Source organism: Notothenia rossii (genome assembly GCF_949606895.1).
Source record: "Notothenia rossii genome assembly, chromosome: 4".
Taxonomy (NCBI): Eukaryota; Metazoa; Chordata; class Actinopteri; order Perciformes; family Nototheniidae; genus Notothenia; species Notothenia rossii.
This window is the reverse complement of record NC_136902.1, coordinates 3,916,792-3,941,791: the sequence shown is the minus strand read 5'-3', so window position 1 is coordinate 3,941,791 and position 25,000 is coordinate 3,916,792. Positions and strand designations below refer to the sequence as shown.

Here is a 25,000-nt window from a genome sequence, read left to right as displayed (position 1 = left end):
CACAAACACACACACACACACACGCACACGCACACGCACGCACACGCACACGCACGCACACGCACACACACACACCATGTATTCATCACTTCAGGGGACATTACATTGACTTACATGCCTAACCCTAATCCTAAACCTAACCAAGTCTTCACCCTAAAATGAATGAAACCCATTTTGTCCCCATGAGGGAGGCGAGTCCCCACACGTGACTGTGTAAACAGATTTATGTCCCCACAAGTATAGTAATGCTAGGCTACACACACACACACACACACTCACACACACACTCACACACACACACACACACTCACAGTTTCACACAGACACATACTCACTCAGTCTCTCTCTCACACACACACACACACACACACAACACACACACACACACACACACACACACACACACACACACACACACACACACACACACACACACACACACACACACACACACACACACACACACAGTCTCACACACACACATACTCACTCACAGTCTCTCTCACACACACACACTCACACACTCGCACACACACACACACACACACACGCCGGTCTTTAATCACGCTGGCAGTGATTGGTGTGAGTCTGGAGGCTGATTATCTCTGGACCAGCCGCAGCACTTCAACAGAACCTCTCACCTCCTTAAGGCCCGCCAGTCTGGAAATGGATATCGATAATCGGACCGCTGACAGGCTGCAAAAAACACATAGAAAAGTCGTTTGTACCTCACTCCTGGCAGTTGGTGCAACTGCATTAAAGTTTGCTTTGAACCCATCTTATAACTAATTGTAAGTATGTTGAATTGCCTGGCTAACAACAAAGCTAGGTTAGTGTAAATCATGCGATCACAATACAGCCCGAAAAACATACATTTAAGGTCATTCTCCCCTAAATGCAATGACATCGTTATCCATAAACAAGCATATACCAAGCAGTGTGCATGACCTTCAAGTGTCCCCTGGAGACAGTTTTGGTTGTGATTACATTAGCAGCGCTTGTTGTAAATGCACATCTGTAGTCAAGTTGGTGAAGATTTTTGTGTTTGCATCGTTTCAAAAGCTGCTTCTCATAATGGAAATGTTTTTGGTCGTTATCAGGCACCTGTTCATCCTCTTGTTCCTGCAAATAACTGCATATCTGTTTTGTGTTTCTGACTTCCGAGATTACAGTAATTCAGCACAAACGCTCTGTCTCGCAGCGAGAAAGGTAATCGGTGTGTCTGCCCTGTGATCTGTATCACCTCCAGAGTTGAATGGGATCTTTATTGGCCCATCGAACATCAAACATCAAACAAACAAACGCCATGATGGAAATTGACCCGTTGTTTTTAATGCAGCGCTGAGTATGTGTTACTATAAGAGAATACTGTTACTTGTGAGAGGATGTCAAAACGCCGGAACACCACAGAGCAGATTTGTTCAGGACTCAGAGAACACAGTAGGAGGATTTTGGGGGAGCGGATAGAGGGGAAGATGTCCTCAGGAAGAGCCTCAGTGGGATTACAGAACAGATTAAGGAGAGTCCGCTCAGGGAAACAGCTTCACCGTTAGCATAGATGCTAACCAGCGGGGGGCAGAGCCAGAGGCATGTAGATATTACTGCTTTCATTCATCCTGCAGTCAGTGTTTGCTCTGCTTTTGTTTCCTTTGTCATTAAGCCTGCTCTAACACACACACACACACACACACACACACACACACACACACACACACACACACACACACACACACACACACACACACACACACACACACCCCTCCTATACTTTCCCTCACTCTCTTTCTCTCTGCTGGAATTGGTATTGTGTTCATGATCGATGTGCCTCATTCCAGTGACGTGGTAGCCTGGCTAGCTCTCATTAAAAATGGATTGTGTGTGTGTGTGTGTGTGTGTGTGTGTGTGTGTGTGTGTGTGTGTGTGTGTGTGTGTGTGTGTGTGTGTGTGTGTGTGTGTGTGTGTGTGTGTGTGTGTGTGTGTGTGTGTGTGTGTGTGTGTGTGTGTGTGTGTGTGTGTGTGTGTGTGTGTGTGTGTGTGTGTGTGTGTGTGTGTGTGTGTGTGTGTGTGTGTGTGTGTGTGTGTGTGTGAGGTGTAGGTGGCAGGAAGTCCCAGAGGTGCCAGCTGTTTACCGTGCGGCACTGAGGGTTTCTAAAGTTAGGGGGGGCTGTGGTGGTGTGTGTGTATATATGTATGTGTGTGTGTGTTTTAAGGAGGGGGGGGGGGGGGTCCTGAGGTCAGAGCCAGGCCTGTTGCCTTGGAAACAGCCTCCAAAAAACGAAAGAAGCTTCCTGTGAATATACTGGTGACGCTGGGCTTTCTGCCGCTCAGCGGGGCGAGGCACATCTGGCCCTGCAGAGAACACAACGGTCCGCTTCCACTCACTGTCCTCTCTCATCCCTTCATTGGCCAACTCCTTTTATTATTTGTGTCTGATCACATGACGTCTGGGTCTCAGAGGAGCTGAAATGTTCCCATTAACAGGTGGCCAGAAATAACCGTAGAAAATGGGGATTATGTTCTGGTATCGACCGTCATATCTATAAAAGAAAGTATTGTTTTGTGGTGAGGTTGACCTTGGTATGACCTACGATGCATTACTGAGTGCTTTAAAGGAGACGAGGCAGCTGGTCGAAGCAATCATCTCAAACTATGTTGATCAACTATTTATCCTTAAATTCATTCTTCCATTCCCTGTAGTTTGTCCTTGGACTCTTTTGTTTACTTCCCGAACATAGTGACATCACTTTGTGACACTCACGCTCCTATTGGCAACCACTTTAACATGTTGTACGTGATAGGCTAAGGACCGGGACATCTCTAGGCGGTTGACCAATCACAACAGAGCCGGTCAGTTAACCAATCAGAGCAGGCTGATATACACCTGAACATCAGCAGGAGAGGACTCTTTAAAGTAGAGACACTACATACTGATATACACCTGAACATCAGCAGGAGAGGACTCTTTAAAGTAGAGACACTACATACTGATATACATCTGAACATTAGCAGGAGAGGACTCTTTAAAGTAGAGACACTACATACTGATATACACCTGAACATCAGCAGGAGAGGACTCTTTAAAGTAGAGACACTACATACTGATATACACCTGAACATCAGCAGGAGAGAACTCTTTAAAGTAGAGACACTACATACTGATATACACCTGAGCATCAGCAGGAGAGGACTCTTTAAAGTAGAGACACTACATACTGATATACACCTGAACATCAGCAGGAGAGGACTCTTTAAAGTAGAGACACTACATACTGATATACACCTGAAAATCAGCAGGAGAGGACTCTTTAAAGTAGAGACACTACATACTGATATACACCTGAACATCAGCAGGAGAGGATTCTTTAAAGTAGAGACACTACATACTGATATACACCTGAACATCAGCAGGAGAGGACTCTTTAAAGTAGAGACACTACATACTGATATACACCTGAAAATCAGCAGGAGAGGACTCTTTAAAGTAGAGACACTACATACTGATATACACCTGAACATCAGCAGGAGAGGACTCTTTAAAGTAGAGACACTACATACTGATATACACCTGAACATCAGCAGGAGAGGACTCTTTAAAGTAGAGACACTACATACTGATATACACCTGAACATCAGCAGGAGAGGACTCTTCAAAGTAGGGACACTACATACTGATATACACCTGAACATCAGCAGGAGAGGACTCTTTAAAGTAGAGACACTACATACTGATATACACCTGAACATCAGCAGGAGAGGACTCTTTAAAGTAGAGACACTACATACTGCCCTGAGCATCATATGTCCTCTTTAATGAGTTATGATGGACGTTTCTCACTATTTTCTGAAATTTTCAGAACAAATGAATTGCTCTAGAAAATAACTTGCAGGTTAATAAATAATGATAATTGTTGCTATAGTTGCAGCCTTAGTACTAACGCCTCAATCCTGAGCTAAAGGGGCCAGTGTGTGTCATAGAAGCGGCCCCTCCTTTAGTGGAGGGTCTGCAGTAATAATGGAGGCTGAAGCCTTTTCAGCGTGAGCCTTTTGAAAGGGAGGAAGCTGTTGTTTTAACCTCCCGCCTGTCACTCCACAGTGCGACTCCACTGTAGCCTCTCCGGCTGAATAACCCCCCGCTAAGGTCATCTTCAGCAGGAATTTTATTAGCATTCATTTAGCCGAGCACAGCACTCCTCACCGACAACACTCACAGTGACTCAGGTCAGCAGAGAGAGAGAGAGAGAGAGAGAGAGAGAGAGAGAGAGAGAGAGAGAGAGAGAGAGAGAGAGATCCAATTGGTCTTTATTATTTTTATCATGTGATATGTCTTTTGGGGAATTATTAATATTATTAAATTGTCTTTGTTTATAATTTTCAAATTATATTTTTGAATTATAATTTTTGGGGATATTTCTTATTTTTATTTAATTGTTTCTATAAAATGTTTGTCTTTATTTATTTATCGTATTTATTCCCTGGCTTAATTCATCCTCTTGTGTTTAATGGAAAGTGCTATATAAAGCTTTTTTATTATTAGTGGTGGTATTTATTATTTTATTTATTTATTTATTTATTTATATTTTCTAGGTTTTAATGTAATATATTTTTGTGTTACATTTTTCTTAAATTAATATCATTCTTTTTATAATTAATCATAATACTAGTTAAAGCATGGAAACAACAATCAACACATCCAGCATGACCATGTGCCTCCACACACACACACACACACACACACACACACACACACACACACACACACACGCACACACACACACACACACACACACACACACACACTCACACACAGTGGGAGAAGGCACTTCAGTGTGCAGTCCTGCTGTTTTGAGTGACTGTAGCGTGTGCTGGGCAACAGCTGCTGTGACCCGCCCCCCTCCTCACCCCTCTCTCACCTCCACTGCTCTAAACATCAATGCCTCACACACACAGACACACACACACACACACACACACACACACACACACACACACACACACACACACACACACACACACACACACACACACACACACACACACACACACACACACACACACACACACAGTACATCATACACACACTCTTTATCTCCTAATCTGTGCTGCTCGCCTCCTCAGGTGTGTTTGTATTCCTGTGTACCTCACTCTCCCCCCTCCTGTCTGTGTTTATCTGTCTGTCTGCCCCCCCCCCCCTGCTGGCAGCTGTCTCCACACTGTAACCCTTTTAAGCCTCAGAGAAAGTTTTCCTCCACACTTTCACCCTCATGTGAAATATAAATAGTTATCACCGCAATAAACCGTATTTAATTTCCTTTTAACGTACATTATTTAATTTCATATTCTGTTCTTGTATATCATATTCTATTTACATGTATATAAACTTCTCCCACCATTTTTTATTTTTGTATTTTATTATATATGTTGCATTGTTGGATGAGCTCAGGTCAGAAGAGTTTCATCGTCATAGCTAACTGTAGCTTTGTGCGTAAGACAATAAGCGCTTTGAGCACCAGGAAAAGCGCTTTATAAATGTAATGTATTATTAATATTATTATTATTATTATTATTATTATTATTATTAATAAAATAGCGGGATTCAGAGACTTGTTTCCACGTATCACTCATGGAGGGCTTCATGTTTGTCATCAGGCGTTGCTTCTGCTGCTGATGTGCCCCCCCTGTCTGCAACTCATTACAACACGCCACCTGTTTGTCCTGCAGCCACACACACACACACACACACACACACACACACACACACACACACACACACACACACACACACACACACACACACACACACACACACACACACACACACACACAAACAGAGAGTGTGTGGAGGTTAATCTAACAGTGTCCGTGGAGGAGAGACCGTCCAAGGCTGGCTTTGTCCCGAGGCTCTCTAGCTGCAGGGAGGACACAGCCAAAAACAAGCGTGTTTCTCCAGTTTCCACGGTGACGTCAGCAATGCCTTTCTAATTTAGGAAAAAAACGAGGAATCCACATGCAACGAAATGTCATCTCTTTGGATTGAATTGCAAAAAGACACTGGTGCTCAGAAAGCACTATCTGGACAAAGGGCGAGAGTTTTTAATCTTTACAGAGAGCTAGTTATCTCGATTGCAACCGCTCAAACTCATCAGTCAGATTACACATGCTCAGTCATGAGATAACTCTGTCATCGATAGACAATGGATCCATGATCACATGGCAGCTTGTGACTGGTCATCTACTCTCCATCTCGCTTTATACAGCATTCTTAAAAATCATCATTTCCAACAGAGGCCTCAGGCTGACCGTGTGCTCTGATGTTTCCTGTGACAGCTCACTTCAACACTCCACCAGCTGCCTCCGATAGACCCAATAAGTGTGTGTGTGTGTGTGTGTGTGTGTGTGTGTGTGTGTGTGTGTGTGTGTGTGTGTGTGTGTGTGTGTGTGTGTGTGTGTGTGTGTGTGTGTGTGTGTGTGTGTGTGTGCGTGTGCGTGTGCGTGTTTTTCCCTGCTGTTGATACTTTCCACAAGTTTAATTTTGATACACTAATTGAGTTCTTCTTTCATCTTAACCAAAAAACAACTTTCAGTGTCGCACATAATATAACCTTTTATTATTATGCTGCGGTGATTTCATTTTTAAACACGGTTTTACTAGTTTGACACATTTTAATCTCATAAATGTTAAGAATCTGAAGCCTCTGAAATTAAGGAGCAGATGACTTCGACCCGGTTGCAAACGTCATAAAAGATCCCCTTCACTAGCGTCACTTCTCCCACAGGTGGAGCGTTATCGAGAATTTAGTAATTTGTGGAGGGGACTATTTTATCGAGGCTGTCCCTGAAGGCAGCATCTCCCTGTTTCCCTCCACTAACATTCTATGGGATTTCTCCATGTCATTTTGGATTATTGCAGAAAATAATCTCAAACGTTTATGTTTACCCTAATGTTGGGCTATAAAGGAACTACAGCACGGTCACATGACTTCACGTCACCACCGCTAAGCTAAAGGTGGCTAATGTTGGGCTATTTCATTTCATTTCATTTCAAACCTTTATTTAGACAGATTAGTCCCTTGAGATCATCGATCTCATTTACAAGGGAGACCTGCATCATTTAGTTCCACATGAAACATAAAAACAACATACAAACAACAGAGGATATCATATTTACATATTCAACATTTACAAATACCCAGAGTGTCAGAAAGCATTTCATTTAGACATGCCTTAAATACATTCAAAGAAATAAAAATGCTCAATTTCAATTTTGCCTGTAGACTGTTCCAAGCAAGTGGAGCTGCGCACATAAAAGCTGTCTTACCTAAGACAGTCCTTACTCTTGGCACATCTAACAAGACTATATCCTGTGATCGCAGACAATAGCTGCTTGCAATTTTCTGCTTTATCAAAAGGAACTATAAAGGAACTACAGCACGGTCACATGACTTCACGTCACCACCGCTAAGCTAAAGGTGGCTAATGTTGGGCTATAAAGGAACTACAGCACGGTCACATGACTTCACGTCACCACCGCTAAGCTAAAGGCGGCTAATGTTGGGCTATAAAGGAACTACAGCACGGTCACATGACTTCACGTCACCATCACTAAGCTAAAGGTGGCTAATGTTGGGCTATAAAGGAACTACAGCACGGTCACATGACTTCACGTCACCATCACTAAGCTAAAGGCGGCTAATGTTGGGCTATAAAGGAACTACAGCACGGTCACATGACTTCACGTCACCATCACTAAGCTAAAGGCGGCTAATGTTGGGCTATAAAGGAACTACAGCACGGTCACATGACTTCACGTCACCACCGCTAAGCTAAAGGTGGCTAATGTTGGGCTATAAAGGAACTACAGCACGGTCACATGACTTCACGTCACCACCGCTAAGCTAAAGGAGGCTAATGTTGGACTATAAAGGAACTACAGCACGGTCACATGACTTCACGTCACCACCGCTAAGCTAAAGGTGGCTAATGTTGGGCTATAAAGGAACTACAGCACGGTCACATGACTTCACGTCACCACCGCTAAGCTAAAGGTAGCTAATGTTGGGTGTGATGATGTTTAGTCGTCTCATTTAGACACTTGTTAGCAACCATTTAAATCCACCAGTGGGGTATTTACTGATATGTCGCAGAACAAAACATTAAAATCTCTTCAGCTTGTGTTAACCTTACTAAAGCCTTTAATACAGAGCACTCGTCCATTTTGATATTTCAGTAACATTTCGATTAATTGTTCTTCACTATTGGCTTTTTATCTAAATCTTAGAATATGACTAGCATTTTCTCTTCCGAAACCGAAACACAGTCTCTTTCTTTTTTTGCCAACGGCAGCTTTTCATAGTCCATGCATTAGCTACAAATGTAGCTGTCAGCGCTTTTAATTTTTAATTTGATTCATTGCAATAAAGAAAGTGCTTTGATGGACACCCAGCTGTTATCTCCTCCGCCTGACAGTTAATTCCAGCCCGTGGTGCTGACAGCAATTAATATCAGCCAGCTGTGGGCGGTTTGCTCCAAGTTTTAGAAACACTTTTTAAAAAAGGTGTTTTTGCTCCAATCATCCACTCCCAGACAGTACGAGGTATTGATCTGTCTGAGGTTTGGAAAGCCGCTGGCAATATTCTACCAGGAGATTGGCAGAAATAAAAATAAAAAAAGGACAGAGAACATTCTGAAAAAAAAAAAGTGTTTTGCTTCTGCTCATAATGCATGTAGCGTTTGTAGGGGAGTGTGTATTCAAACTCATGCTGACATAGTGACATCCTGGGACCCACACACTCTCTCTCTCACACACACACACACACACACACACACACACACACACACACACACACACACACACACACAAGCACACACACACTGACCTCCCAATCGCACAGACAGACTGAGGGCCATGTGGCTGAGCAGAACCTTGTCTTGCACCCACACACACACACACACACACACACACACACACACACACACACACACACACACACACACACACACACACACACACACACACACACACACACACACACCCTCATGTATAACTGACAGAAGGATGAGTGTGTGTCCTGTACCAGCTGGCACACACACTCAGGAGTTGTGTTTTCTTCTTCATGTTCTCTAAATCCCCCGCCCTGTATTTGTGTAAAAAGGTTGTTTGCTCTGTATTTAAAGTTTGTAGTTTAACCGCCGTGTGAGGATTAGTGTGTGTTTGATTAGAGTGTGTGTGTGTGTGTGTGTGTGTGTGTGTGTGTGTGTGTGCGTGTGTGCGTGCGTGCGTGCGTGCGTGCGTGTGCGTGTGTGTAAGCTAACACTTTCCCTGCTGTTGAGACTTTCCACAAGTTCAACTTTGAAATACGAATATTGAGTTCTTCTTTCCTCTTAACCAAAAAACAACGTACAGTGTCGCAAATAATACAACTTTTATTATTATTATGCTGCAGTGATTAAATGAAAACAATTTCTAAGAATTTCTAAGCATTCTAAGAATCTGGAGCCTCTGAAATGAAGGAGCAGATGACTTCGATATGGTTGCAAACGTCATAAAAGATCCCCGTCACGCTTACTTTTTAGTAGCGTCTGTCACTTCTTCAATGTGTGTGTGTGTGTGTGTGTGTGTGTGTGTGTGTGTGTGTGTGTGTGTGTGTGTGTGTGTGTGTGTGTGTGTGTGTGTGTGTGTGTGTGTGTGTGTGTGTGTGTGTGTGTGTGTGTGTGTGTGTGTGTGTGTGTGTGTGTGTGTGTGTGTGTGTGGGGGGGGGGGGGGGGGGGGTGTGTGTGCAGCTGTACAGATGTCCTGCTGCAGACAGGAGTGTATTGATGCAGAGAAACAGCTGCTTCTCTGGATCAACACAAATGAAACAGTTGTTGTGCAGCTGACGTCTCACACACCGTGGAGGCATCACGCCACACTGGGTCAACATATAACATTAACATTGTCTTCGTACCGAAGGGGAATTAAGAAAAGAACAGATATACTTTTTTGATCACAAGTTGCATTAATAATTGTTAACATATTACTACAAAGACATTTCATTTTTATGATCGAGTCTTTTATTCAACGTCTACTTCCTTTCCTCCAGTTGTCCTCAAGAACAGTCAGTGTGTGTGTGTGTGTGTGTGTGTGTGTGTGTGTGTGTGTGTGTGTGTGTGTGTGTGTGTGTGTGTGTCTGTCTGTTCGTGTGTGTGTGTGTGTGTGTGTGTCTGTGTGTGTGTCTGTTCGTGTGTGTGTGTAGAAACAGGGAGAGGGTACTGTATTTGTTCATCTACATTTCAGTCTGTTTTTCCTTATCACTATACCACATGTTGATATGGTCGAAGTTATAGTTTCATTACGTCATTTCAAAAAGACGTTATTTATTAAACATGGACAAAGAAATACTTGTCCAATTGTCTTTTGATGTGTGACTGACTGAGCATCCCTATAACACACACACACACACACACACACACACACACACACACACACACACACACACACACACACACACACACACACACACACACACACACACACACTAATATGTGTGTATCTTGTGATGTGTGTGTTCCCCCTGCTGACCGGTCGGACCCTCTCTTGTGTTTCCAGGTGACGCAGGTTCCCATCGAGTCCTGTGAGCAGTACGGGACCTGTGGGGAGTGTCTGAGCTCCGGAGACCCTCACTGCGGCTGGTGTGTGCTGCACAACATGTGAGTACCCCCTTATAATGTGTGTTATGCACATGCTGACATTCAATGGACCGGACTTCTTTCTGCTGATTGAAATGACTGGCTCCTTTGCTAAGGGACCAGATTGCGTCTCAAGTATTTTGCAGGTGGCATTTTTTCTGTCACCCTGAGAGTCCTCCTGCAGTAACAGCGTATCTTTTTTCACTTCATGCTGTTGTTGTTGATGTTGTTGTTGTTGTTAGACATCTTACAAAATGCACCCCAAATGCCCTCACACAAAGCACAGAGAAGAGAGCCCATTCTCCTCTCCTTTCAGAGACCGGGTGCACATTACCAAGCATAAAAACCTTTAACGTTTATTTCATTAACTTTTCCTTTTAATGACTGATTTGAAATGCCATTTTCTTAATGGCTTTCATTTTTTGTCAAGCACTTTGAATTGCCTATAAATAACCTTGCCTTGCCTTGCCTTAAAAAGTCACAGTATTTATCCTTAGAAGTTAAAGCGTCCACAGAAAGAACATCCCAAATGATTTTGCACGTCAGAAAAACTACATACACAAACTGGTTCTGAATCGTTTTTTCTGAATTTCTATCCCGCGTATGAAATAGAGTTTGAGGACAGGGGACGGTCCAGCGCTCTCACTTTGACTTTAACAGGAACTGACACCAAGAACAGAGCGAAAAGACTCTCCTGCGTGGATCTGAGTATGATGATAAGCATAGGAACCATGAGTGACACCTGCTGGAGCTGAAGAGCGACTGCAGCAGGAACAACGTCTAGAAAGCCAGACGGGAGAGGAAATCAATGAACGAGCTTTCAAAGAACATGCGTATTCATTTCATGTGACGTTCACCTGGAAACTGAGCTGTGTGTGTGTGTGTGTGTGTGTGTGTGTGTGTGTGTGTGTGTGTGTGTGTGTGTGTGTGTGTGTGTGTGTGTGTGTGTGTGTGTGTGTGTGTGTGTGTGTGTGTGTGTGTGTGTGTGTGTGTGTGTGTGTGTGTGTGTGTGTGTGTGTGTGTGTGTGTGTGTGTGTGTGTGTGCTAAAAGAGACCGTCTCTTTGTTTCTTCAGCTCTCATCAGTCTGAGCTTCTTCTTCTTCTTCTTCTTCTTCTTCTAATGTTTTTTGGGACTCCCCCACTTACCGCCGGGCGCTTCTAAAGGTATAGCTGAATATTTGTGTGTGTCACAGCCCCGCCGCAATCATCATTATCGTGATGGCGGGCCCTGCAAAGTGCACTTAAAGTAATTTACATCACTCCAAAAAGCCGGGACAGAACAAATAATTGCCTAGCGACAAGGTAATTCAGCATGTGGCGGAGGAGAAGGGCTCTGTGTTCTCTGCAGCCAGCGTGCCTTCACACCCCGAGCGTTTAGCACCACGCTAGCCTCCGTGCTAAGCTCTTAATCATATGCTTGTGTGCAGGTGAGGTGGGAAGCAATGCAGGTTACAACAGGAATGAGCAAGAGGGTGATTTGTTTTTAAGCAGTTTGCAGGATGAAGCTGTTAGTGTGTAAGAGATATGTAGAGGAAACCTGATTGGTTATGAGCAGGTGTGGAAATGCAGCTTCTTGCCAGGATGCTGTTGGAAGTGTGTCCAAGCAGTCGGGTGGTGCAGGAGTGAGTCCTAAAGCGATAGGAAATAACTCAGCATTTTACAACTTCCTGTTCCTCTGCAATGGTTTTCTGAATGTGATTTTAGTTCCTTTATAGCCAAACATTAGCCGCATTCAGCTTACCGGTGGTTATGTGAATTGTGTGTGTGTGTGTGTGTGTGTGCTTGTGTCTGACCGTGTGTGTGTGTGACCGTGTGTGTGTGTGTGTGTGTGTTTGTTGTGCTTGTGCCTGACCGTGTGTGTGTGTGTGTGTGTGTGTGCTTGTGTCTGACCGTGTGTGTGTGTGACCATGAGTGTGTTTGTCTGACTGTGTGTGTTTGTGTGTGTGTTGTTGTGCTTGTTTCTGACCGTATGTGTGTGTCTGACCGTGTGTGTATGTGTGTGTGTGTGTGTGTTTGTGTGTGTGTTTGTTGTGCTTGTTTCTGACCGTGTTTCTGACCGTGTGTCTGACCGTGTGTGTGTGTTTGTGTGTGTGTTTGTTGTGCTTGTTTCTGACCGTGTTTCTGACCGTGTGTGTGTGTTTATTGTGCTTGTGCTTGACCGTGTGTGTGTGTCTCTGAAGGTGTGTGTGTTTATCTGACCGTGTGTGTGTGTGTGTGTGTGTGTGTGTGTGTGTGTATGTCTGACCGTGTGTGTGTGTGTGTGTGTGTGTGTATGTGTGTATGTCTGACCGTGTGTGTGTGTGTGTCTGACCGTGTGTGTGTGTCTCTGACCGTGTGTGTGTCTGACCGTGTGTGTGTGTGTGTCTCTGACCGTGTGTGTGTGTGTGTCTGACCGTGTGTGTGTGTGTGTGTCTGACCATGTGTGTGTCTGACCGTGTGTGTTTCTGACCGTGTGTGTGTGTGTGTCTGACCGTGTGTGTGTGCATGTAGGTTTGGATTGTTGTGTCCATGCACCATCACTGTGTGGACCTCTGTACTGTACCACAGGGAGGAAAAGGTCAGCACCCCGATTCGCTTCAGATCAGCCATCTGCTCTCTGCATACAGCCGCCCCCCCCCCCCCCCCCCGAGCCACCTGTCTGCTCCTAAAGCCCCCCCTATCCAACCCACTACCCCCCATCCCCCCTCCTGACCCGGCAATGAGCCCTGTGAGTTACTGCAGAGAGGAGGAGAACTTCAAATCAATTTGCATTTGATAAACCAGGGGCACATGAAAGAAGTTGAGAGAGGCCTCATTCTGCTTTTAGGGTATTCCCTCTCCTGTTGTGTGTTAAATGGTGTTTATGGGTTGGGACATCTTTGAGTGGTTGACCAATCACAACAGAGCCGGCCAGCTAACCAATCAGAGCAGACTGGGCTCTGGTTTCAGACAGAGGGTGAAAAGAGGTGCTGCAGTACAGACAGTATGAGAAAAATAAAAAGCTTTTTGAACATTAAAGCATGGAGACATGTCCCAGTAGAGACACTACATACTGATATGCACCTGAACATCAGCAGGAGAGGACTCTTTAAAGTAGAGACACTACATACTGATATGCACCTGAACATCAGCAGGAGAGAACTCTTTAAAGTAGAGACACTACATACTGATATACACCTGAACATCAGCAGGAGAGGACTCTTTAAAGTAGAGACACTACATACTGATATACACCTGAACATTAGCAGGAGAGGACTCTTTAAAGTAGAGATACTACATACTGATATACACCTGAACATCAGCAGGAGAGGACTCTTTAAAGTAGAGACACTACATACTGATATACACCTGAACATTAGCAGGAGAGGACTCTTTAAAGTAGAAACAATACATACTGATATAAACCTGAACATCAGCAGGAGAGGACTCTTTAAAGTAGAGACACTACATACTGATATACACCTGAACATCAGCAGGAGAGGACTCTTTAAAGTAGAGACACTACATACTGATATACACCTGAACATCAGCAGGAGAGGACTCTTTAAAGTAGAGAAACTACATGCTGATATACACCTGAACATCAGCAGGAGAGGACTCTTTAAAGTAGAGACACTACATACTGATATACACCTGAACATCAGCAGGAGAGAACTCTTTAAAGTAGAGACACTACATACTGATATACACCTGAACATCAGCAGGAGAGGACTCTTTAAAGTAGAGACACTACATACTGATATACACATGAACATCAGCAGGAGAGGACTCTTTAAAGTAGAGACACTACATACTGATATACACCTGAACATCAGCAGGAGAGAACTCTTTAAAGTAGAGACACTACATACTGATATACACCTGAACATCAGCAGGAGAGGACTCTTTAAAGTAGAGACACTACATACTGATATACACCTGAACATCAGCAGGAGAGGACTCTTTAAAGTAGAGACACTACATACTGATATAATACCTGTGAAAGTGAAGGGGTTAGTTACCCTGAATGTAATCAAGAGTAGAAGGAAGTATCTGTCGGGGTAAAGCAGCTGCGCCCCCTTCTGCTGAAGAGCCCCTCGTCACGCACCCCAAATGAAATCTCTTTCCAGCCTTGGAGCCTCCAAGGCAAGTGGCCAACGTGTAAGTAAATGCAGGAATAAGTCAACTATATTCCTCTAAAACCTCTGAATACAAACTCAAAACTAAACAAATATTCAAGGACAGTCAAATAAAATACAGCTTATGGTTTTAATAAATACATATGGTATCTGTAAGCATATGCACACATACAATATGAACACATAGAGGTGACTGTAACAATGCAACCCTGATGTTAGCATGCAGAGCTAGCATCCAAGCTAATCTCCTTTTCCTCCCTAGATGGTTATCCTGCCACACAGAAACACTCCTCTCTTTGATCACCCCCCCCGCCCCCCCCCATACAGCTGCCATGCACAATATCCATCCTCTCTTCTTCTTCTTCTTCTTCTTCTTCTTCTTCTCCAAACACTCCCCTCCCCCCCCCTTTCTTTATGTGTGCCTCATTGAAGTGAAGCATTGTAAGCTGTCTAATTAGAAACATAGAAGGACATTTGCTTGGTTTGCAGTGATGATGGTGATGATGAGGAGGAGGAGGAGGAGGAGAGGGAGAGCTGTCCAGGAGTGGCGTCTCCCTCTTTCTTCTTCCTGTGATTCAGACTCGAAAGTCCTTTAATTACCGGCAGCTGCTCGGCCTCCTCTGAATGCTCGCAGAGAAAAGAACGAGTGTTTGATGCTCATCGGTCCACCGAAACCCGGCAGAGTTTTGATTGCGGCCCTTCATCTCGAGCGCTCTTCACTCTGCGTCGTGTGAGCGGTTAGTCGAGCCTCCGTCTGACTGCCAACAACAGCATCCTCTCTTTCAGTCTCTCAGCTGATAGCTCTGTAATCAGGCCCAGAGAGGCTTCTCCAAACGGCCCCCCCGACGGAGGGTACGGTGAGATTCTGATGATTCTGTCCTGAGATCAGACGGACGATACGGTGCCAAGGTCATGAGTTCAACGACAGCTGGAAACATCGTTGTATTGACTTACAGTGAAATCCTGGACTTTAGCTGTCTCTGTGTCTGACTCACACGAGCCTGTGTGTGTGTGTGTGTGTGTGTGTGTGTGTGTGTGTGTGTGTGTGTGTGTGTGTGTGTGTGTGTGTGTGTGTGTGTGTGTGTGTGTGTGTGTGTGTGTGTGTGTGTGTGTGTGTGTGTGTGTGTGTGTGTGTGTGTGTGTGTGTGTGTGTGTGTCTCGCTTCACAGCTGTCCTCTCGTCACAAGTCGGCGTTACGAGCTTACAGGCTGTCACAGCGTTTGTTTGGCAGGCTGCTGTGGAGCACGTTATGTGACAACACTTTGTCAGCAGCACGAGCCGACACACACACACACACACACACACACACACACACAGACAGACACAGACACAGACACACACACACACACACACACACACACACACACACACACACACACACACACACACACATACACACACACACACACACACACACAGACACACACACACACACACACACACACACACACACACACACACACACACACACACACACATACACATACACACACAGACAGACACAGACACAGACACAGACACAGACACACACACACACACACACACACACACACACACACACACACACACACACACACACACACACACACACACACACACACACACTATCTTTAACAGATCTACTGTATGTTGTGTAGGGGTGCTAATGTTCTCATGGGATCTTAACTTAACTTAAAGGGAAACTACTCAGGCTTAATGATCATCGGTCTACTAGTCCCGAACCCTGTGTTACGCTGAATTCTTAAATAAACGTTGTTTCACTTAAATGCCTCCATGACGGACCAAGAAGCCAAACCCTTCCCCTCTATGTTTTCTTCCGATTAGTGGATTGTTATTTCGTTATTCAATGTATTTTAGTTTGAACTAGATCTCTTTTGTTACGTATGCTTCGTAACCAAGTCTTTTCCCAGTCCTTCCTCTTTACTGCACAAACACATGACTTTTTGCTTTAACTGCACTATTCACAACACATCATGGGATACTCACACTTGTGCAGGGATGCTCAGGGACTGTGCTCGTCAGAAGAGTTTTAATGTATTCGTTGTTTGGCTTAAAGTCATGATGTTGTGCAGCATCAACTGGATACATGAGGATGGTTCTGCACCGTGTGTGTGAACAGATGTTTTAATATCACCGCATTCATTTACTTCAATTCATCGAGACTTTTTGGATTCATCGTGGAGGAATGCAACATTTAGTTTAATACTTCAAAACAAATTTGTCTTGATGAATCCAGACGCCTGGGTGCGATTTTTTATAATTACATCGTTTTTTTTCCCTCCGTGTTCATCCGGATGACGTCAAACAGCGACCATCAAATCTGCTCTAATTTCCCAATGGCAACACCAATTAGCCCGGCGATGTAAATGGCTGCTCAGGCCCATTGTTGATGTCAGAGTGTGTGTGTAACGGCCAACTCATCACACACACACACACACACACACACACACACACACACACACACACACACACGCACACGCACACGCACACGCACAGTTAGCTGCAGAGGGAAGCTGCATCCATCTTCACAATCGTTTCTAATGAGATATCGATCGGGAACATGCATCAATATTTCCGTAGATTCCTCGCACATAGAGCCGCTCTGCATGAAAAACTGCTGCAGTGTGAGTGGGCAGCTACTTAGTATACAGCTAATGATCCTAAAAACCCCAGTGTGTGTGTGTGTGTGTGTGTGTGTGTGTGTGTGTGTGTGTGTGTGTGTGTGTGTGTGTGTGTGTGTGTGTGTGTGTGTGTGTGTGTGTGTGTGTGTGTGTGTGTGTGTGTGTGTGTGTGTGTGTGTGTGTGTGTGTGTGTGTGTGTGTGTGTGTGTGTGAGAGTTTTGAGATGCTGTCTCTCTCTGCTCGGCCCACGCATGTGAAGCTTTATCGTCCTGCAGAGCTCTGAGCGACGGCTTCTTTGTAAATCTTTTTATCTCCTCTCCTCGCACAATTTCTCCAACTGACACACTGGCTTTGCATAAACTATATGAGAGTGTGTGTGTGTGTGTGTGTGTGTGTGTGTGTGTGTGTGTGTGTGTGTGTGTGTGTGTGTGTGTGTGTGTGTGTGTGTGTGTGTGTGTGTGTGTGTGTGTGTGTGTGTGTGTGTGTGTGTGTGTGTGTGTGTGTGTGTGTGTGTGTGTGTGTGTGTGTGTTCACCTCTGTGGTTGGTGTTTTAAACATGTTGCTTTTAGTTCTTCACTACCCCTCGTACCTCCTGTTGTATGCATTTGTCAGTATGTGTGTGTGTGTGTGTGTGTGTGTGTGTGTGTGTGTGTGTGTGTGTGTGTGTGTGTGTGTGTGTGTGTGTGTGTGTGTGTGTGTGTGTGTGTGTGTGTGTGTGTGTGTGTGTGTGTGTGTTGAGGAAGTGCATATGTGTGTGTATTTGAGTATACATGGAGGACGTGTGTAACTGTGTGTGTTCACTCTAGCATGTTTCTGTGCCGTTCTCCAGGGAGGCCGTTGTTGTTTGTGTTGCTTGTCTCTAATAAATTGAACATGCATATCACCTCTGACACTGAGATGAGACGAAACACAAACACAGGAGCATCTGAGTGACAGGCCGAGGCCAGACGGGGGGGAGGGGGGAGGTGGTCAGGAGGGAGGGAGCAGGATGTAGTCGACTCTCCAGCTAATGAGGGGTCAGCGTCTAACTACACACAGATAATGACCATCTCCTGAAACCATGGCAACAGCAGCCATCCTATCAACCCCCCCCCCCCTTACTCTCGCTCTCATCTCACTCCAACACACCCAAATGAATTTTTAGAAACATCTCAGTGAGGAAAATCAATGCCAATCTTTATTTTTTTTGTCTGTTAATGACGGCCCATGTTTCTAAGGACATGCATAAAACATGGAGAACACCTGAGAGCACATTAAGTGTCATTTTCAGCCACCATTGTGTGGAGAAAATAAATTACAGACAGAAAAAAAGGCCTCGGCGAAGAAAGGCGGGCTGATTTCAACTTGTGGAAGAGGGAGGGAGACAAAAGGGGGAGACAGACTAAGAGAGGAAAAATGCTTTAATTTTACATTCTGTTTTTCAACTGTAACGGCATATAGGGGACACAAAAAAGTGACGCACACAGCTGGGAGGCCAGAGGACACTAATGAGGGATGCACACAGCTGGGAGACCAGGGGACACTAAACAGTGACGCACACAGCTGGGAGACCGGGGGACACTAAAGAGTGACGCACACAGCTGGGAGACCAGGGGACACTAAAGAGTGACGCACACAGCTGGGAGACCAGGGGACACTAAAAAGTGACGCACACAGCTGGGAGACCAGGGGACACTAAAAAGTGACGCACACAGCTGGGAGACCAGGGGACACTAAAGAGTGACGCACACAGCTGGGACACCAGGGGACACTAAAGAGTGACGCACACAGCTGGGAGACCAGGGGACACTAAAGAGTGACGCACACAGCTGGGACACCAGGGGACACTAAAGAGTGACGCACACAGCTGGGACACCAGGGGACACTAAAGAGTGGCGCACACAGCTGGGAGACCAGGGGACACTAAAGAGTGACGCACACAGCTGGGAGACCAGGGGACACTAAAAAGTGATGCACACAGCTGGGAGACCAGGGGACACTAAAATGTGACGCACACAGCTGGGAGACCAGGGGACACAAAAAAGTGACGCACACAGCTGGGAGATCAGGGGACACTAAAGAGTGACGCACACAGCTGGGAGACCAGGGGACACTAAAAAGTGACGCACACAGCTGGGAGACCAGGGGACACTAAAGAGTGACGCACACAGCTGGGAGACCAGGGGACACTAAAGAGTGACACACACAGCTGGGAGACCAGGGGACACTAAAGAGTGACGCACACAGCTGGGACGGAGCGCTTGGTGACGTTCAGGATGATAAAGCTGAACAACTGTCTCTGTTGTTTGAAACTTACCTAAAATGTTTGATGGTCTTATTTGAACAATGTGATCACATGACTCCTTCTGATGTCACTGCAGATCTGCTGTAAGCTAGCTAGCTAACGTAGCTAACCTAGTCATTTCAGATATCCTGAGGAACACTGACAGTTACGAGACAGACTCAACTCAAATTAACTGATTTTGATTTCAAGATTTCCAATATAGAGTTTGTAAAATAGTGAACGATGAGGGGAAACCAGGTGATCATTTTTCAAACAGAGGTATACAAATAAATCCTGCCGCATTGATCCCCCCCACCCCCCTTCCCAGTGGGAGACTCACACTACTCTCAGATCCCAAGGGAGTACTGTGTGTGTGTGTGTGTGTGTGTGTGTGTGTGTGTGTGTGTGTGTGTGTGTGTGTGTGTGTGTGTGTGTGTGTGTGTGTGTGTGTGTGTGTGTGTGTGTGTGTGTGTGTGTGTGTGTGTGTGTGTGTGTGTGTGTGTGTGTGTGTGTGTGTGTGTGTGTGTGTGTGTGTGTGTGTGTGTGTGCCTGTTCATGTGAGTCTGCTGGATGCAGCTTGAACTTCTGACAACATAATTGCACGTAGGAGCTGTGGATGAAGATGTAGCTCAGAGTCAGGATGTGTGAGAGTATGTGGTTAAGGGGCATGATTTGGACACACATACACACAAACAGACACACAAACAGACACACACACACACACACACACACACACACACACACACACACACACACACACACACACACACACACACACACACACACAGGGAGCAGCCAGTGGCACATCAGCACCATGGACAGCGTCTGACCCATCGCAGTCCAATTAGAGGCTGAGAGAGCAGACACACTCAGAACGAGGGTGGAGAGAACACACACTCTTAATAAGAGGGAGGAGGTGGCGGCGCTTTAATGAGGGATGTGGGGGTGTCGTGAGGTTCTTGATATACTGTGTGACCACAAAGGGCTGAAGGGACGTCATATTTCTGTGTCAGACCCTGAAGGCAGCATCTCCCTGGTTTCAATGACAAACAAACGTTTATGATACTTATACGTTAATTCAGCAGGATAATTTCCACGTATATACACCACTTTATGATGTGTATGACAGCACGGTCACATGACTTCATGTCACCACCGTTAAGCTAAAGGCAGCTAATGTTGGGCTTGAAAGGAACTACAGCACGGTCACATGACTTCACGTGACCACCGCTAAGCTAAAGGTGGGCTATAAAGGAACTACAGCACGGTCACATGACTTCACGTCACCACCGCTAAGCTAAAGGTGGCTAATGTTGGGCTTAATGGCGTTTAGTCATCTCATTTAGACACTTGTTAGCAACACATTATTATTCTCAGGGCCATGCTAACACATATAGCCTTGCTTTATCCCCCTCTTTATGATCCTGTTGACAAATACATATATAAGTAACCCCTCTTTGTCTTTCTTTCTCTCAGCTGCTCTCAGAGGAGCCGGTGTGATCGTGCTGACGAGCCATACCGCTTCGCCGCCGCTCTGGATCAGTGTGTCACGGCCTCTGTGTACCCTGACAGCATCGCCGTGTCAGAGCCCAGCGTACCTGTGAGTCACACACACACACACACACACACACACACACACACACACACACACACACACACACACACACACACACAAAACACCCTAAAACTCCGGCACTACTTTCACACATTACAATGCAAAATGAGCTCTCATTTTCATATTGCCCTCCCACGTACGGAGGCAGAACATTTTAAACGCTCGCAGTCGTTGTGATTGTGCTTGATGCATAAACATTAGATGGGAAGGTTCATAAGAGCGGCACGGGGGCGTTTCAGTGTGCATATGTTCACTCGGTACAAAGCAGTCAATATGCGTGCCAAGACATGTGTGTGTGGGTGTGTGTGTAGGTGTGAAAGTTGTCTGAGTGCAGCGGAGTACAGTGCAGTGTTTCCAGAAAGAGCTTCAGAGAAACTTCTGCGCACTCACACACACAACTTTCAGCGCTTTAAACACCCTTACTCTTAAAGGTTAGTTCATCCAAAACACATATTTGTTTCCTTATTTGGAAAACCTATTATCTTATCCTCAGCTAGTTTCGTTTTCTGTAATTTAACATATATGTAAAGACGAGACCTGTGCACTTTTGTTGTTACATGGAAAAATGGAGGTCCATAATCTAGAGCTGCTGCTACAGTACAATCATCTCCTTATGGTATGTTATATATGCAGATGTATGTTGCTCTCCTTTCATTCATGCATATATAATCCCATGTGAAAATGCTCATATCAAAGTCTCCTATTTTTATATTTTATAAATGCTGCCGAGCTCTTTAGAGATAACTACAGCACACAAATTGCACACCAACACCTCAGGATTGATATTCAGCACAGGCACATTCATATCTCCTTTCATTTTGGGGATGATATCAGGAAGTTTGAAGGCTGACCCTGAAAACAACATGTTCCTTGTTCCCTCCACAAAAAGCCAAACAGTTTCTCCATGTGATTTTGGATTGTCGCACAAAATTAGTCTCTGTTGCCAAAACACGTTTATGATACTTACAAGTTCTTTTCAGCAGGAAAATCTCCATATATTCACTACAGCACGGTCACATGACTTCACGTCACCAACGCTAAGCTAAAGGTGGCTAATGTTGGCTATAAAGGAACTACAGCACGGTCACATGACTTCACGTCACCACCGCTAAGCTAAAGGAGGCTAATGTTGGGCTATAAAGTAACTACAGCACGGTCACATGACTTCACGTCACCACCGCTAAGCTAAAGGTGGCTAATGTTGGGCTATAAAGGAACTACAGCACGGTCACATGACTTCACGTCACCACCGCTAAGCTAAAGGAGGCTAATGTTGGGCTATAAAGGAACTACAGCACGGTCACATGACTTCACGTCACCACCGCTAAGCTAAAGGTGGCTAATGTTGGGCTATAAAGGAACTACAGCACGGTCACATGACTTCACGTCACCACCGCTAAGCTAAAGGTGGCTAATGTTGGGCTATAAAGGAACTACAGCACGGTCACATGACTTCACGTCACCACCGCTAAGCTAAATGTGGCTAATGTTGGGCTATAAAGGAACTACAACACGGTCACATGACTTCACGTCACCACCTCTAAGCTAAAGGTGGCTAATGTTGGGCTATAAAGGAACTACAGCACGGTCACATGACTTCACGTCACCACCGCTAATCTAAAGGTGGCTAATGTTGGGCTATAAAGGAACTACAACACGGTCACATGACTTCACGTCACCTCCGCTAAGCTAAAGGAGGCTAATGTTGGGCACGATGACATTTAGTCGTCTCATTTGGACTCTTGTTAGCAACTCTCTCAGACTCATCTGAAGCAGACTTTTTTCTCTGCAACGGTTCCTCCTCTTCACTGAGAGAGAGAAAATAAAAACACAGAAAACCATCAAATGAACTTATTAAAACTCTGCCACCATTAGGCTGATAGGCTGCAAAAACACCCCCCATCAGGGAGGACAGGAGAACAAAAAGAGCAGAGGCTTAACACTTCCACTTCCTGTGTGTTATTGAGCAGATCCTGAGTGTTTATCTAAACATGTGACACGGCGTTGAGAGCTAATTAATGTGAGCGGTTACTCTGGGAGTTCTCCACCAAACAAAAGACAGTGATTGCAGTAATCTCAGCTCTGAGACACCTCAGAGGCAGCAACACAAACACGGTGGAAGAAGTTAAACAGGCGAACGAGAGCTCCTCAGCAGGAGGGAAAAAAAATCCTCTCGCCGGTTAGCGGCTAACGAAGCTAAGCTGCTCAGCTGCTGCGTCCCTGCAGCCCCGCGGCGTTTAGTGAGCGGCAGATAAAACAAAGAGAAACTTCAAACGGCATGCCCAAAAATAACAGCTAATGGAACGAGCTGTGAAATGCCACGCTGATAATTATCCGGGCTGCCTCTCTTGGCTGGAGAGTCGGATCACACACACCCTGCGCTCAGAAACATTTATTAATAGGCCGAGCAGCTGAGAGTCGCCGCTCTCCAGAGAAACGACTTCAAACGCCTCCGTGTGCATCTGCATACATCGTCCTCAGCGTGACACTCGTTAAACACAGCCTTATTTTCTTTATTATGGTGTTGGTAACATGTAGAAGACACAGCAGCACTTCTTGGCAAAGTGATTTGACAGCTTTACCACGGGTTAGTTTTATCTATTTGGAGCTCAACAGTGTTTTAAACCGACCTTGTATACACTTGATCAACTTTCGGAAGATCCTTATATTAACAGTTTTAAGATAAGCCATCCAATTACCATATGAACTCTAACATCAATTCAGAGCCAACAACGTTTAGAGTAACAGCTGTCGATCTATAGGGAACTAACACGTTGATTAATGTTCAACAGTCAGAGAATTACATTTTTGACATCCAGGTGAAGCAAAATGAAATCATCAACTCTTCAATATTACGATTAGCTTATTTATAAAAACACATTTCACACACATAAGGGCTTTATGTTGGGAATCATTTGCTTGGTATCCTCACTGTTTTCCCTGTTTCCTGTCGCTCTGCAGCTGCTGGTGAAGGTGAGCCACGTTCCCGACCTCTCCGCCGGATCAGCTGCTCCTTCGGGAACCTGACGGAGGTCGAGGGCAACGGTCGACGGAACCAGATCCTCTGCGTGTCTCCGGCCGCCAAGGACGTCCCGCTCATCCCCTTGGAGCAAGGTGGAGACAACACACACACACACACACACACACACACACACACACACACACACACACACACACACACACACACACACACACACACACACACACACGCACACACACACACACACACACACACACACACACACACACACACACAGATGAACGTTATGGATGTTCTTTCAAAAGTATACTGCAGCAAAATCTGCTTATTAACTTATAAGCTCAATAATATTTTTTTATTTTTTTAAACGGTGTTCAAAGCTAAAAAAGACCACTTGTAGTAACTTATTATCACATATAATGCATAACAGTTTTCAAAAAGCATTATAATTGTGATTACAAATGCCTTATGGTGGAAAATATGTTTGAGGGTTGTCTCACTACCCTGGTGAGATGTTGGTGATTAGATAAGGTCTTCTAAATGTCTAAACTCTGCCTCTAAAGGAGCCGTGACTCCCTGGGTCTGCATGCTGAGCTGAGCTAACTGTTGATCTCTGAAACATCTCCATCGATCTGCATGACGAGCTCCCGCAGATCCAGGATCAGATTGCTGGCTGTGAGGTGTGTCGCTCTGCAGCTCATCTCCATTAGAGCTGACGGAGGATCAGACTGAGACCCCCCACCGTCATATTAGTGCCCTCAA

General features: G+C 45.1%; 2 protein-coding genes across 2 annotated transcripts in view; one reads left to right on the top strand and one right to left on the bottom strand.

Moving 5' to 3' along the window:
- Nucleotides 1-25,000, top strand: part of LOC307037690 (plexin-A2-like) — a gene marked incomplete at both ends in the record, with an annotated part of 108,752 nt that overhangs the window by 9,789 nt on the left and 73,963 nt on the right. The window contains 4 exon segments of the mRNA XM_079678747.1: nt 10,583-10,683; nt 21,120-21,243; nt 24,220-24,259; nt 24,262-24,367. Of these exon segments, the coding sequence (XP_079534873.1) occupies nt 10,583-10,683; nt 21,120-21,243; nt 24,220-24,259; nt 24,262-24,367 (371 nt within the window).
- The window catches only part of LOC307037691 (plexin-A2-like), a gene marked incomplete at its 3' end in the record, with an annotated part of 137,282 nt that overhangs the window by 63,747 nt on the left and 48,535 nt on the right, over nt 1-25,000 (bottom strand). The gene's annotated exons all lie outside the window — the stretch shown is intronic.